The sequence below is a fragment of the Solenopsis invicta genome, chromosome 16 (genome assembly GCF_016802725.1).
Source record: "Solenopsis invicta isolate M01_SB chromosome 16, UNIL_Sinv_3.0, whole genome shotgun sequence".
In the NCBI taxonomy this organism is placed as follows: Eukaryota; Metazoa; Arthropoda; class Insecta; order Hymenoptera; family Formicidae; genus Solenopsis; species Solenopsis invicta.
Genome location: NC_052679.1, coordinates 9,797,899 through 9,815,310, shown reverse-complemented (window position 1 = coordinate 9,815,310; position 17,412 = coordinate 9,797,899). Strand labels below are relative to the sequence as shown.

The 17,412-nt window shown below is 29.4% G+C and overlaps 1 protein-coding gene across 14 annotated transcripts in view; it reads right to left on the bottom strand.

The window, feature by feature from the left end:
• Positions 1-17,412, bottom strand: part of LOC105193606 (protein TANC2) — a 160,432-nt gene that overhangs the window by 76,898 nt on the left and 66,122 nt on the right. The window contains exons 1-2 of one of the 14 annotated variants that reach the window (XM_039458184.1): positions 1,667-2,214; positions 1,392-1,567 (exon numbers count right to left, since the gene is read on the bottom strand). The exons of 11 other annotated variants lie outside the window; for them this stretch is intronic. In XM_039458184.1, coding sequence (XP_039314118.1) covers positions 1,392-1,449 — 58 coding nt within the window. In that variant the 5' untranslated portion in view covers positions 1,450-1,567; positions 1,667-2,214. Of the gene's footprint in view, positions 1-1,391; positions 2,215-17,412 lie in introns of those variants that run through there. 2 more of the 14 variants (XM_039458183.1, XM_039458185.1) reach the window with 2 other exon arrangements.

Genomic DNA, 17,412 nt, shown 5'->3' with positions numbered 1-17,412 from the left:
ATAATTTTATAACCATTTATATAATTATATGTAAAAAATTTTTTATCAAAAGTTTTAATAATAAATCAAGCACGTCAAAACTTGTACATTTACCTAATATTTATTATATATAATAATTTTTTATGGAGACTTAATGACAAATTTGCTCTTAAAGAGTATATGCATAATAACTATTAATATCTTTATCTTTTAGTACATAGATATCATATTCATTATCAGTCTTAAGTATCAATGGTTTTTTTCGAAATAAGGGGGATTTTAATTAGATTTATTTATTATTTTTATTTTATTTATTATTTTTAGTGTGTAAAATTTTCTTAAGTGCAACATATGGCTGGCACGACAAACATAATATTTATTATCAAAATAATTTACTTTAATGAAAACCAATTTATTACAGGTATATATATTATGGGTGTGTGTGTGTGCGTGTGCGTGCGTGCGTGCGTGCGTTGTGTGTGTGTGTGTGTGTGTGCGCGTGCGCGCGTGCGTGGGTGTGCGTGCACGCACACCCAAGCCATACATAAGCGCATATACATGCCCTTAAAATGAAAGTTCGTTTTACTCCAACGCATTAAATACTTAAACATGTCTTTAGAATGTACAGATATGTTAACGCATATCAATTTCTCATTAATTCGCACTCTGTTTCACATCGAGACGAAATTTGTTTAAACTAAAGTTGAAGATTACTATTATTCCGCAACATTCATTTTTTAATTAAATTTACATTATTAAATTATGTGATAAGGTAATATAAGATGTACACTACTCTCTTTTTGATTTTCTGAAAAATATTATACTAACATTGTGTCACAGCAACGCGATTTATTTACATCCATTTACGCATCAAATTATGTTGATACGTACTATCACAGATACGTACTATTACAGCAACACTTTTCATATAATTGTATATAAAAAGTTTAATGATTTTTATACAGTGATTTTTATAAAAGCGTCACGTACAGCATCAATTGTTGCATAGTTTTTAAAAAAGTTTTAAAATCATTTCCAACCTTCGACATTTAATTTACAACAATTCTGAAAAGATTTGCGATATGTGACATAAAATGTTGCAACAGAAACGTTTCTAAAATCTATCACAAATCTGTAAATTTAAATAAGTGTTACAAAAAGCTGTCGTGTGAAATAGATTTAGAAATCCACAAACGCTATACGATATTAATATATATTTTATGATAGTTGAATAAGTTTGATTTGTTCACGTAAGTTTAATGCCTGGAGGAAGCGTTTAGGAGCTTAATTTATACAGAAATTTAATCTTCGGAAGATCTATAACGTGAAAACTGCATTGAAAGAAATTTGCGAGAAACGTTGTAAAAAAAATAAAAAGAGAATGTATAATCCGAAGCGTATAAAGTATTTACCTAGCACGGAGAGACTGAGACCGGAGGTAGGGCGAGGCGATCTGTCGGGGGGCGCCATGTCGTTCCTTTTTCCTTTTCTTTTTCACTTAATTTCTTTTTCTCCTTATCACCCTCTTCTTCACCGTATCTCTTTTTTATTCTTTTCTATTCCTTTTCACATTCGGAGACTCGTAAATCTTACGATGTAATACATTTAAGTCACATCACACATATCCACAAATTAGAGCAACTTGTAATATATGGTTGAGGGAGACACGAAGAATTGGAACACCTACCTGACAACCGTCTCTGATTCACGGCTATTATGGAGCACGTACGCGATGATGAGTATGAGATTTACACAATTTCGACACAATTTTTAATGCATCTTGCGTTGTGATCATCATTTTTTTTATCTCTCTTCCTTCCATTTTTCTATTCGTTTCTTAAAACACTAGAATCGTTAAACGCATGAACGTGGGAACACGCGACGAAGGTTCGTGACGCACTAACTGCACTGATTGTTAGACTGCTCAGAACCTGAACTCCTCGGCCGAGCGCAGCGCGATTCAACGAAGCGCAGCGCAATGCGGCTGAGTGCGGATGAATGCGGCGTGATAGTCGAGTTGGCTGATTGGCCGGCAGTCGCGACAGCCGTAGTAAGTGGACCGACTGGTGGACCGGCTTGGTCGGCCGTGATCGGCCGCCGTTAGTCGCTGGTCGGCTGGTGACTGTTCTGACAACTTTGCCAAGCCTCACGGTAGTTCTTTCACAACGAGCGCTTTTTTATCTCCATCTTTCTTTCTCTCTCCTTCTCTCTCTTGCTCTCTCTCGCTCGTTCGTTCACACACACACACACACACACACACACACACACACACACACACACACACGCGCGCGCGCGTTCTTTTCGTCTTCCGAACTCTGCCACGCTAGAACGGTGCGTACGCGTCTGCTATCCGTATTCATGTTTCTGTATATTTTGCTGTAACGCACAACTTCCACTTGCGTATAATGCATACGTGCTTTCTCGTGAAACCACTTTCCAGTTTTCTTAATGTAAAAACATGTCGCTTGTCAATCGCCATTTGTCATGACGGTAAATTCGACATGTTCTAATAAAATTTCTTATACAGAAAAATGCTTTAAAAAATAAATAAATAAAGTAAAAACAATCATTAGACTACAAGTAAAATTAGAAAAGGTCAGAAACCTTTTTATAGCCATACATATTCGTAGCCTATATTTTTTTAAATTTTATAATATGGAATATGTAAGAACATCGTATAGTTAGCGATAAGAAAATAAAATTATCATGTATACCGCGATAAATTCTTATAAATTCTTATAATGCTAGTGCTTAAAAACATTAGGTGATAGAACAGTTCAAACATTTCGAATTTAAAACTAAATAGTTTAAACTTTTAAACTTTTTAAATTAAAAGTATATTTAAACTGTTAAAACCATCTTCAGATTCGAAATTTTGAAATTATTATAAATTGAAATTAAATCTTTTTACGTATCAATGCACATTACGGTAATTATTTATTAAAATAAAAAGTTCTACTTGCTTAAAAATCATTTGTATACTTCTAACTAATTTATTCAAAACAAATTAATTCTTCTCGCTGATTAAATGTTCTTAAATAAAAAAAATATTTATTTGACAAAAAAGATATAATAAGTACAGTAAAAGAACAAATATTAAATATAAAGTAATATTTAGTTTGTTGAAATTATTCCTTGTTAAACCTGAAAAAATAATGTCTATAATTCTATAAATAAATTTATTACTTAAATTTAAAAGAAGTTACTTTAAAAATCTGAATATTTTTCAGACACTTTCAAATCAATATAATGTTTCAAAAATACTCAAATAAGAATATTTAAACCATTATAAAATTATTAAACACAGTTATTCGTAGTAGTATAATATTTATTATAATATTTTATGTTTTACTGTGTCAAGATACTTTATTTACTTTTATTTCGCAATTATTTTTAATTATTTCCAATTTTGGGATTTATTTTTAAAATCTCTTTTCATTATTATCTAATATATCTTTTCATTATCTCATTTAAACATAATTATTTATTACAAATAAATTATTTAATTAATTTGGATTAATAATTTAATGTTAATTTTGCAATATGAATAAGCTTATTTTTAGGATATAAAATTATCGAATTATATCAAATTTTTAATAATTATAGTTTTAGTTCTGTGAGTTTAATAAATTTTAATAAAAATTTAGTGTTGAAAAGTAAAAATTACATCTTTATATATTTATAGTTTTTTTGAAATGCATATGTATGTACATGTAATGTGGCATTTGTATAATAATGTAAAAATCAGATATTTTGTTTATAAAAAGTTAAGAACTATACAAATATCGTGCAAATAATTGATAAAGTAAAATATTATAAGAAATATAAAAATTATTTACTTCCTGTTTTAGTACCTTTACCCACCAAGCTAGGATCAGTGCAATGTGTAAATTCGATATATTCAAAATTGAATTCTTGACTTAAAAAATTATCACAGTTAACAGATTCAATTATGAAAAAAATCTTTTAAATTTTGGACATAAACCTAACCTTTGGATTAATACAATTATCGGACGTTAATAAGTAACTTGGAGAGCGATGAGAACTCATAGCCATAGAATTTATACCAGTTCGTTATCTCATTGAGAAGGATCCACATCATGGATCGAAACGTCTGGACACTATAATACTGTAATAGCTTGTCATGTTATCATCGGTTTGCTGTATAAAAATATTCAAATTATATTAGTTATTGTTGAACACGAAAAATCTCATAAAATAATTTTATTGTACTCGCACCAATAACTGTGTAGGCTCGCATTGGAAAATTACTTTAAATTGTTTTAATTTCGGAACCAATAAATTTATATAAAATTTATTATATTTAGAGAATTATAAGTATTAAAATGTTGTAATAAAAATTATATGTAAAACACAATTATTGCTTCTAGTCTTTATTTTTATTTATACTTTCATTACTTGCAATTTGATTAATATAATGAAGGTAAATATCATTTTTAAAATATTTAATAAAAGGAATACATACAGGGTGTTTGATAATGGTTGTCCCCACGTTTTACTATAGGAGCATGATTTACCGACGGATATATATTTCTAACATATTATTATATTAGAAATTACAAATGCGTGCTTCTATGGTAAAACGTGGGGACAACCATTATCGAACACCCTGTATATATACAGGGTGGGGAAAAAGTACCGAAACAGCAAAATATCTCGAAAACTAAGCATTTTAGAAAAAACTATTTCAGATAAAGGTTATAGGATTTCAAGAGATCTATTTACTAATATTATTAGTTTGACGTTGGATGGCGTCGCCAAGGTCAAATTAAAATCACATTAACTTTTTTAAATAGAACACCCTATTTCTGATTTCAGAATCTATTAGCTGGTGATAAGAGCTTTCCAAAACCCTACAAGAAAGTTTATTTTCGTTGAGTACTTTCCGAATTGTGAGGCTTAAAAGTATGTACTGTAAGCTTTCAAGCGTCATAACTCGGAAAGTACTTAATGAAAAATACTTTTCTCCTCACGTGTATATATATATATATATATATATATATATATATATATATATACATGCGCGCATGCGTGTGCGTTTGTTGTGTGTGCGTGTGCGTGTGTCGTGTGTGCGTGTGTGTATGTGTGTGCGCGCGCGCGCGCGCGTGCGTGTATGCGCGCGTGCGTGTGTGCGCGCGTGCGTGTGTGTGCGCGTGCGTGCGTGTGTGCGTGTGTGCGTGCGTGTGTATGTGTGTGTGTGCATATTAGTGGTCCAAATAACCGACTATTTTTTTTTTTATGTGTTTTATCGGAAATTGAAAATATATGTTGCAAAAGTAAATTTTGTTTTTCGTTCAGATTTTGAAAAAATGATTTAGAGGTTGCTGTAGTCGTTTAAACACCAAAATCGTAATATGGTATTTTAATTTTTTTAAATTATATTGAGGCATATTCTGTTGAGCTGATCATTAAGATATTGTTGCCAAGATTCAAATATATAAGCTTGAATTTTTGTAGACAAAAATACTGACAGTAAGTCATTTATTTATTCCTTCAAAACTCAAGTTTTCATGAAAATGGACATTTAAAGGCTTAAAAAACCTATTTTGACCAATTGCAGTCGAAAATCGTTTGTGGTATAAGTTTCCTTGTTCAATGGAGTATATATTATGATATACAAAAACTTTAGCGCTGTAGTCATAAAATGCTTAAAAAATGCGACTTTTTTTAAACCTGTTTTTCGTACCAACACCACATTTAATTTTTGTGACAAATTTTTGTTAAAGAAAAATATTTTTGTATAAAATATAATTTTATAAAAAATATATTTTATAAAAATTTTTATAAAATATATTTTTACAAAAGTATATTTTATATAAAAACATTTTTCTTTAACAAAAGTTTGTCAAGAAAATTGAATCTGGTGTTGGTATGAGAGCCATGCTTAAGAAAAACCGCATTTTTTAAGCATTTTATGACTGTTGCGCTATCTATCAATAAATGTTAAAATTTTTGTATATTATAATACATATATTCTGCATTGAACAAGGAAACCGATACCACAAACAATTTTCGACTACGATTGGTCAAAATAGATTTTTTAAGCCTTTAAATGTTTATTTTTGTAAAAATTCGAGTTTTGAAGAATTCAATAAATGACTTATTGTCAGTATTATTAGCTACAAAAATTCAAGCTTACATATTTGAATTTTGGCAAAAATATCTCATTGATCAGTTCAATAGAATATGCCTTAATATAATATAACGTATCACCTTAGCGCAATTCAAAATTTTCGTCAATTTGTAATACCATTATATAAAATAATATTTGCACAATGTACCTATTGAGGAATATAAATATCGTAGTATGATGTAATGATATGAAACAATATTTCATATAAATGGAAATGTAATTATGCGTCAAAGAATTTCGGGTTCTTATCAATACATTTATCATTAAGTATTGTATAATATACATGTATCTCCTCTGAAGTTGGCTGTCTTGTGAATCATTGACAACTCATAAATTTTGACAATTTATTATAATTATTTTGAATATCCTGCAATATTTTTGATCATGACATGTATAATGCATATACTAATTTACTAGCATATTAATATAATGCATATACTAATATACCAATTTATATTTAAATATGATTCAATCAATTAAGCTTTCGATACAATATCATCGTAATTACTTTAATGTAATAACAAGTTTACAAAAGTGCCAGAGCACTCAGTGTCGTACCGTTACTGAGCGCGTGATCTTTAGACTACATGATTCGCCTACTGTAAATATTTCTCATTTGAAAAGTACTATAGCCTCGACATTTTTGTATTAAGATTTTTGTCTTATTTTTATGTAAAGAATTTTGTAGCATATTCAGTGTTAAGTATTTTTGAAATACCCTATATATATATATATATATATATACTACTGTGTCCAAAAAGTAAGGTGACATTGCATTTATTTCGAAAATTCTTTATTTATTCTTGCAAATCAATTTCGTCCCCTTCAAAGTAATCCCCCCCTGATATAATACACTTATTCCAACGGATTTTCCAATCTTCGAAACAGTTGTAATAATCGATTTCAGGAATGGCCTTTAGCTCCTTCTTCGCAGCGGCTTGAATCTCTTCTATCGACTCGAAACGGTGATTCGTGATTTTTTAACCAAAAACTCGACTAATATCGTTCCACAACCACCGTATTCACCTGATTTGGCTCCATGCGACTTCTGGCTATTCAGCAAACTCAAGCGGCCGCTCCGGGGACACCGTTTCGCTGCGAAGAAGGAGCTAAAGGCCATTCCTGAAATCGATTATTACAACTGTTTCGAAGATTGGAAAATCCGTTGGAATAAGTGTATTCTATCAGGGGGGGATTACTTTGAAGGGGACGAAATTGATTTGCAAGAATAAATAAAGAATTTTCGAAATAAATGCAATGTCACCTTACTTTTTGGACACAGTAGTATATATATATATATATATATACATATATACAAGGTGTCCCATTTTAAAAAACGCACCTTGATAATTCTTCAATGAAGTATTTTCAGTAAAAACGTTACAGACAAAAAGTTGTATGGTTTCAAGGGGGTCATAAGATGGTGTCATTAATTTGACTTTGAATAGTTGCTTGAAGGTTACGTAAAGGACACTTTCAATTTTTTAAATGGGACTTTTTATTACATATTCTTGTAGCTAATCTTGAGATCTTTCCAAAACACTACAAGAAAGTTTATTTTTGTTGAGTACTTTCCAAGTTGTGAGGCATGAAAGCTACAATGTACTGTAATTTTCAAGCGTCATAACTCGGAAAGTTCTTAACGAAAATAAACTTATTTATAGTGTTTTGAAAACCTCTCAAAATTGACTACAAGAAAATGCAAATAAAAAATATAGAATGTTAGGGAAGTACCGATACTCTTTAATTAAGTACACCGTAGCTTTCAAGCCTCACAACTCGGAAAGTACTCAACAAAAATAAATTTTCTTGTAGTGTTTTGGAAAGGTTTCGAGATAAGCTACAAGAATATGTAATAAAAAGTTGGCAGTCCTGTTTAAAAAATTGAAGGGGTCCTTCACCTGACCTTCAAGCAACTATTGAAGGTCAAATTAATGACATCTTATGTCCCCCTCGAAACCATGTAACTTTTGTCTGAAACATTTTTCTGTAAAATTTATATTTCCCAAAATATTTAGATGCCCCGACTTTTTTGGGACACTCTGTATATATAGAAGGTGTTGAAAAAAAAGATCTTTATGAAGCTAGCGAAACCAAATTGGCAGAATCAAAATAAAACTTAGTAGAATATTTAGTACTCATTTTGTACTAATTTGTGCCATAAAAAATGATTTTGTACCCCATGCCGTCCTGCTAGGACCACAAGTTTCTTCAAAACGGCATGAGGTACAAAATTAATTTTTATGATACAACTTAGTACAAAATGAGTACTAAATATTCCACTAAGTTTTATTTGATTCTGCATATAAAGCCAGCAGGACAAAGAAATTTTAAAAATAAAAATAATTAGTACTGATTTTGTACTAATTTATACTACTGCAGATAAATTAATAATATAAGTTTAATAAATATAATCAGCTTTAAAACCATTTATACTTCTATATTCTAGATTAACTCCAAGAATAAAGTACTCTTTTCCCTCAGCAGAATCAAACAACACTATTTTCGCTTGATGCTTAATAATTTGTACTACCAAAATATGCAATTTAAGAATTTGTACCCTTACCATTTTTCTCAAAACCACCCTTAACACTTGATGATCTCAAGAGTAAAGTATTCTTTTCCCTTAGAAGAATCAAACGACACTATTTTTGCTCAATGCTTGATAATTTGTACTACCAAAACGTGCCATTTAAGAATTTGTAGTCTTGCTATTTTTCTCAAAATCACCCTTAACACTTGATGACCTTGAGAGTAAAATAATTTTTTCCTTTAGCAGAACCAACGACACTATATTTGCTTGATGCATAATAATTTACACAAAATATGATTTATCAAAATTTGAAGTTTGAGAGTTTATGTATTATAAAATTTATATACATTTTTGCCGTTTAAATATATAAGCTGTTTTTTTATTGCATGCTTATTTTGCCGAACAAAAAACATTGATCTATCTTGGGATAAGGTAATTATATTGCGAATAAAACTATTAAATCTCTAATAGTAAGGTGGATTTTCAGAACGTATCTAGGAAAATAAATCTAACACGATGCTTTTTGTTTCGTTCATATGTCAACTAATCATGTACAAAATGGATAAAAGAAGAAATAATATATTAAACTTTTTCCTGTTTATTTATAAATAAAAAAATACAATAAATTTATTGATTTTAAATAATAGTGCTTAATTCTGCTAAAAGAAAATAGTACTTTACTCTTGAGGTCATCAAGTGTTAAGGGTAGTTTTGAGAAAAATGTCAGGAGTACAAATTCTCAAACTTTACATTTTGCTAGTACAAATTATTACGCAAAAGTAAAAATAGTGTCATTCGATTCTGCTAAAAGAAAAGAGTACTTTATCTAAAGGTCATTAAGATTCAGGGGTGGTTTTGAGAAAAATAGCAAGAATACAGATTCTTAAACTGCATTTTAGCAGTACAAATTATCAAGCATCGAGCAAAAATAGTGTTGTTTGATTCTGCTAAGGGAAAAAAGTACTTTACTCTAGAGGTCATCAAGATTCAGGGATAACTTTGAGAAAAATAGCAAGGGTACAAATTCTTAAATTGCACATTTTGGTAGTACAAATTATCAAGCATCGAGCAAAAATAGTGTCGTTTGATTTTACTGAGAGAAAAGAATACTTTACTTTATTCTAGGAGTTGGTTTAGAATATAGAGGTGTAAATTGTTTTGAAGCTGATTATATTAATTAAACTTATATTATTAATTTATCTGCAGTGGTACAAATTAGTACAAAATTAGTACTAATTATATTTACTTTATTTTTATTTTTTAATTTTTTTGTCCTGCTGGCTTCATATGAACCTAGCAGGACCACGAGTTTCTTCAAAACGGCATGGAGTACAAAATTACTTTTTATGGTACAAATTAGTACAAAATGAGTATTAAATATTTTACTAAGCTTTATTTGAGTCTGCTGATTTGGTTTTGCTAGCTTCATAGAGGTAAAAAAAAGGATCATGATGTTGAAAGAAAGTATTTTGATAACAGGTAGTGTTGATCAAAACAAGAAGAAAAAGTATAACATTGGTCCTAAAACTAATATCTTCAAAGATACAAACTATTTTATTGTTTGAACTCTTTGTCATTTTCTTATTAGTCGTGTCATCTTTAAAATATAATGACCAAAGGAGTAGGCTTGTAGTATCTATTGCGAACCAAACGTAAATATCAGGAGAGAAAAATAAAATTAGAATGCGTGATTTGAAAGAGTGCGTGATTCTCTAAGACGTAGGGCTGAAACATGCGTGAGAGTGAATGGCAATCACATAGAGCAATTTCTCTAATGCCGAGTCAGCATTAAAATTTTTTGTTTTTTTTGTAAAATTAGAACAAAACAGCGCGCGCTACAGAGCTTTTAATATTATATAGAGGAGAAGAGAGTAATATGGCATCCATTTTCATTTTATTGAATAACTTTGTTTATAATTAATATTTTCTATTGAAACTTGAACAATTACATTCGTCAGAGTGTTATTTGACAGATTGTAGACTCAAAGTATTGAAATAGCTCTTATTTAAAACGTGATTAATAAAAATCTAATGCACTGCATAATCGGTGAAAGAAAAAAGTGTTTGTAATATGGCTATTAATAAAAATAATTTAAAAAATTCGTTTCGTTTAAAAGAATACAGTACTTTACAGTTACAAAATTATATATTTTCAATTTTCCATTGTTTAGAATTTTTCTGATTTAAAATTTTCTTGCGTTCAGAAGCTTTAGAAATACCATTAGAAATTTAATTAAAAATATCATTTTATCCCTGTTTTACATTAAATAACAAGCATAAAATGGTGTCTCTAATGTTTTTAAATACTGCTATTTAGAATTACAAACGATTTATCAAAGAAATATTTTCATATTTCGCTTAAAAAACCATATTAACAAAGTTCCATATTATTGTTTTAATTTTGTGTAACTCAAAATGTATACGGCCGAATAAAAAGTTAAATAACAAAAAGATACTCGACTGTATGTACCTTTGTATAATAATACACTCAAGTTTAACAAAAATGAGGAAGAGTATGTAATTAAAGGTTAAAAGGTATACCTTGAAAAGGTTTAGAAATGCTCAAAAGTAAAAATGCCGTATAACAATTGTCAGTCATTATGTATTGGCACATTAGCATCCAAAAAAACGAGCTACTAAACGAATAACTTTATAAGTAATTGTTAGAATACGTCACCTAATAATGGAAATAATAGGGGTAGCCACATTGTCGACAGTAGTTATAATACCCTCTTTTCTTCTCTATATTGTGTGTGTGTGTGTGTGCGCGCGTGTTTGTGTGTGTGTGTGTGTGTGTGTGTGTGTGTGGGGGTGTGTGTGGGGGTGTGTGTGTGTGTGGGTGTGTGTGTGGGTGTGTGTGGGGGTGTAGGTGTGTGGGTGTGTGTATGTGTGTGTGTGTGTGTGTGTGTGTGTGTGTGTGTGTGTGTGTGTGTGTATATATACATTCATCTAAATTATATTATATTTCATTTTAAAAAAATTATAAAGTTAATCAAGATAAGAAAAATTTTATATAAATTAATAAAAATTAAATTATTTATATATTTAAAAAAAATAAAATTTACACAATTTTCTTTACTTAATTATATAATAAATTTCAAAAATTAAATTATACATTTATGATTAAGAATAATAGAATTCACGATGACAAATAATTATTTTTTCGATAACAGATTATGAATAAATAAAATTAGAATATGATTTGATTTATCATTAAATGTCTATAAAATTATCATTACTATGTAATATACATTAATTACACATAAATACACATTCTTGTAATTGATATTCGTGAGTATAACTCTTTTATGTTTTTTATATAACCAAAATTTATACAAAACTTAAAATTTGAACATTTTATAATTATTTATTTTATAATTATTTAATATACAATAACGTTTATACTTAGCACGTGATACGATTGTAATTTTGTATTAAGAAAAAAATGTTATACATGTGTATCACTTCTAAGCATACAAGATTATCATATCTTATTAACTTTTGAATCGATTAAGTTCTAAGTACTCTTAAACGATACCTTGGATAAAGTTGTACATATAATGAAAATGTTTTTATTTTTTTCTATCCGTATTCTATGGACGGAGATATCGCAATGAAAAGTTCAATCTTCTGAAATTTAATTGTTTTCTGAGATACGTGATCATTAAAAAAATCTTTAAACCTATGTTTAATTGCATTCTTAATTTCTTTTGTCCTTTATTTAAAAATCTTTACATTCTCAGTCTTTTTTCTACTTTCTATTTTTTCCAATTTTATACTCTCACAATTCTTCCTCCTTCATCCTTACATTATTTCCCACATTTTTTAAAATCTTTACTAAAAGAGATAATTCATAAATTAGTTCGTGCTCTTTTGTGTAAAAATAATCATTAATCATTAAAAGGTCCAATAAGAGCAAGAATAGATAAGATGTTAATAAAATTCTATAATTAGATATTTACATAAATGAAAAACGCTGGACGTTTTTTTGTAACCACTAATAATGAAGATAACCAATTTTTTAACACTAATTACAATAAGGATAATTATAATATCACTATTGAACCGGAAAACCTCACACTATCTATTAAAAATCCGTTAGACTACACAAATAATAAGTGGTTTTTAAACCTTTCCAACGTGTCGATCCCTACGTCAGTTTCCAATTTGGTACAGCTAGGGAAATTTCTGTTTACCGACTAACCCTAAAAACAAGAACTCAATACACGAGTTAATTAAAGACATAGAATTCAACATCCTTTGGAAAAACTGCGATGTAAATAAACTGAGAAACTCAGCCATCACTCATATTAATAAAACCTTAAAAAATAAAACACAGTTGAGCTTACCGGACAAAAAACTCAACTCTCTATATAAAACAACTTTAAAATTTTGTCGATCTAACCCCGACGTCATTTTCACGAGAGCTGACAAGGGCAATGTCACAGTGGCGTTAGATAAGAACACTTATCTCACACAAATGACAGAACTCTTTAATGACACCAATACCTACTCGATAGTTAAAAGAAACCCAGCGACATCAATAGAAAAACACCTCAATAAAACTATAAAAAGATGGGCCGATAAAGAATTTATCACAAAAAAAGAATTTTACAGATTACACGCTAGCGACACTTCACTCCCAAGAGCTTATGGACTTCCAAAGATCCATAAACAACAATTCCCCCCTCCATTCAGAATCATTGTTTCCTCAGTTAACACCGCGTTATATTCACTCGCTTCCTACCTACAAAATATAATTTCGAACAGTATACCTAAACCCAAAAGTCACGTCAACAATAGTTTTAGTTTATATAAAATTTTAAATGACAAACACATCAAAGACTCCGAGGCTCTTTTTTCTCTTGATGTCACATCTTTATTTACTAACATTCCCATCGAATTAGCCATCTAAAGGTGTTACGAACAGATGGAATTTCATTGCTCGATGTACAAATATTCCTAAAGAAGAATTTATCGAAGCACTGAAATTCATACTTACATCGACTTTCTTCACATTTGATTAAAGATTTACAAACAACTGTTCGGCACTCCGATGGGCTCACCATTGTCTCCAATCATTGCTGATATAGTCATGCAAGATTTGGAGGACAACTTAATAGACTCATCAGATTTAAACATTTCCATCTACTTTAGATGGACGTCGATGACATTTTCCTAGTTATTCCAGAAACAAATATAGAAAAAATTCTTGAAACTTTTAACAAACTACATGATCGCATAAAATTCACATACGAAAAATAAACTAACCGTTCTCTCAATTTTTTAGACCTATTATTACAAGTTTAAAACATCATAATTGACTGGTTCCAAAAGAATACTTTCTCAGGACGTACACTCTCTTTTCAAATCACCCGCTTTGCCAAAAAATAGGAGTAATTTATAACTTAATCGACCGCGCATTACTTCTATCACATCCTATACATCATAAGAAAAATCTTGAGAAATGTATTCAAATCTTAACTGACAACGGATACCCTCTTGATACCATCTTTATCGAAATTAAAGTAGAATCAAAAAATTGATCAACAATGGGATACATAGCGCGAGTAATGAAATGGATGACAATCCCAATGATGATAAAAAAACAACTATTTCTCGTCTAATTTTTCCTTACATACCGTACACTACAGATGCGATAACTAATGAACTAGGTCATAATCATTCGATAGGTTACCGCTGTCTCAACAAATTAAACAACATTGTGAAAATTCATAAAGATAATATCCCGCTTACTAAAAACAACAACATAGTTTATAAAATATCTTGTAAAAATTGCGACGCCACATATGTCGATCAGTCTAAGAGACAATTAAAAACACGTATAAAAGAACATCGGAAGAATATCAATTTAGACCCCGACAAACATTCTGTAGTTTCCGAACACATAATTGCATGTAATCATACTTTCGATTGAGAACACGTAAGGATTTTAGACAGAGAAACTAATCATCACAAACGACTTGTCTCCGAGATGATACATATAAAAGAGCAAAAGAATAGCATTAACTTAATGAAAGATACTGAATTTCTAGATAAAACTTATTCTAACGTTCTCGTAAAGTTTGCACAATAAGAATAATAAGCTCTCAACACCACAACAATCTATTCGAAAGTCACATACACACTTCAATACATTTACAAGATTTTGAAACCGATACTTAAACTCATTTCTGCTATATCTCTCCTCGGAGACGGTTCGTTTGTCATGTGCTCCGTGAATTTGAAAAACTTTGACCATGGATAAGACATCTTATTATATACACACATATCTCATGTAAGTTCTTATTTTTTTCTTCTTTGATCGGATCGTGTTTTTTCTTTAAGTTTTTTTTTACTAAATCTATGTTGATTAGGATAACGATACATGTAACCGTCTTTACGAAGCTCTCGTTTTCATCAAACTATTAGAGATGACATTATACGGACGACATCACATCAACGTTCCAACTATTGCGTTCTCATTCGCACTGCGAACGTTTTAATTATGTAAATAATTTTATGTTGATAAGGGGCAAGTTAGCCCGAAACGTCCAGCGTTTTTCATTTATGTAAATATCTAATTATAGAATTTTATTGACATCTTATCTATTTTCGCTCTTATTGGACCTTTTAATGATTAATAAAAGAGATAATGTTCAGTTAAATAATAAAATCTTAATTTTTAAAATACAAAATGTTAAAATAGCATATGATGAGCATTCATTATTATAAAAATCTTCAAATTCGTATTTAATTACATTCTTAATTTCTTTTGTATTTTATTTAAAAAACTTTATCTTTTCCACGTTCTTTAATTCCGGTCTCCTTACTACTTTTTAATTATTTTGCACTCTCACGATATTTCTTCCTTCCCTCTTACATTATTTTAGTCCTCTTTGTTTTTCTACATTCATTGCACATATTTTAAAATCTTTACCACAAGAAATAATGTTTGAATAAAAAAATTTTCATTTCTATAACACATTTCTATAACCTCAAAATATGATACGATATTTACCAGTTATTAAAAAATCTTCAAACACGCGTTTAATTGCATTCTTAATTTCTTTCGATTTTTATTTAATGATATTATTTAACTTCTTTCTCCTTTCTATTTTTCACCTTATCCGACTTATTTAACTTCTTTCTCCTTTCTATTTTTCACCTATTTTTCACTATCGCAATTCTTCCTCCTTCTTTGTACATTATTTCATTTCTCTTCGTTTTTCTATCCTCATTGCAAATATTTTAAAATCTTTATTAAAAAATATAATGTTTGATTAAAAAAATGTTTACTTTTATAACACAAGAAATCAAAATATGATATGATATTCACCAGTTATTAAAAAATCTTCAAACTTGCGTTCAATTGCATTTTTAATTTCTTTCATTCTTTATTTAATCATCATTACCATATCCGACTTTTTTCATTCCTTTCACCGTTCTATTTTTTTTCTATTTTGCATTTTCACAATTCTTCCTCCTTCCTTCGTACATTATTTCATTCCTATTTGTTTCTCTACCTTTAATGCACATTTTTTTAAATCTTTACCAGAAAAATAATGTTCGATTAAAAAAATTTAATCTTTCCTCCTTGCTACTTTTCTTTTCATATTATTCTATTCTATTCCTTTCCTTTTCTTTATCATTTTACATTTTTAAAAAGTTTTACTAAAAACAACAAAATTCTATTAGAAAAATTTTTACTTTTATGACCCAAAACATCAAAATTTCTTGTAATATTAGCACATTATTAAAAAAAAACCTTTAAACTGGTGTTCAATTGATGATTTAATTTTATTCATCAAAATATCAAAGTATTACTTAAGATATTCACCCATTATTCTTTTATTTAAAAATTTTTAAATTTTTATTTCCTCCGTCTTCTTAAATTCCTTTCTCCTTTCTTTATGTGACCTATTTCAAAATCTCTTACTCCTTCCTTCTTTTTATCATTCTTAATTCATTCTTATCTTTTTTCAAATCCAACCTCACAATAATAATGTTTGTATACAAAAGAGCATTTTAATAACAATACTATGTATAATAAATGTTACACAAAATTGTTATCTGAAAGTAAAGTACAACACAAATTTTTTATTAGGTATGATAATTTTTACCATCACAAATAAGAACATTTAAAAATCAAAAGACGCGGTAGCGGCTCGCGCTATGTATATTTTTTTGTCCTTCCATGTAAAAGACGCTACCTCGTATCATTTACAGAAAAAAACACAATTTTTTACAAATAAATGGTTGTTTTTCTTAAACGAATTAATTTTATTAAAAAATGAATATAGTGAAAACAAATATCGATTTTTCCGAGTACAATGACACAAGAATTATGTCCGTAAGTGTATTCGATGCTGAGATATGAATTATGCATGTATTTTTCAGCCTGATTTATGTCATAAAAAAATTCAGATACGTCGTCGTCTCTATCTTCGCAAAATTTCAGATTTGTCCCCGTTGATCCAAGTATACACAACCCGAATGGGGAACTGTACGGGAATGAATCCAACGGGGGTAAATAGTGTTCTTGGAGTACTTTAACATTGATCTTTGGTATCAATCTTCTATCACCAACCCCTATAAAGTTATTTGAGAATATCTTCGAAAAATTTCAGATTTGTCCCCTTTGGCGGTAATTTTGAAAAGATATACGAATATATATAAAAAATATTTTAGACTTTGTCTTTCTCCCTCTGTTTTTCATTCTCTCCTTTGCTTACTCTCGTTTTCC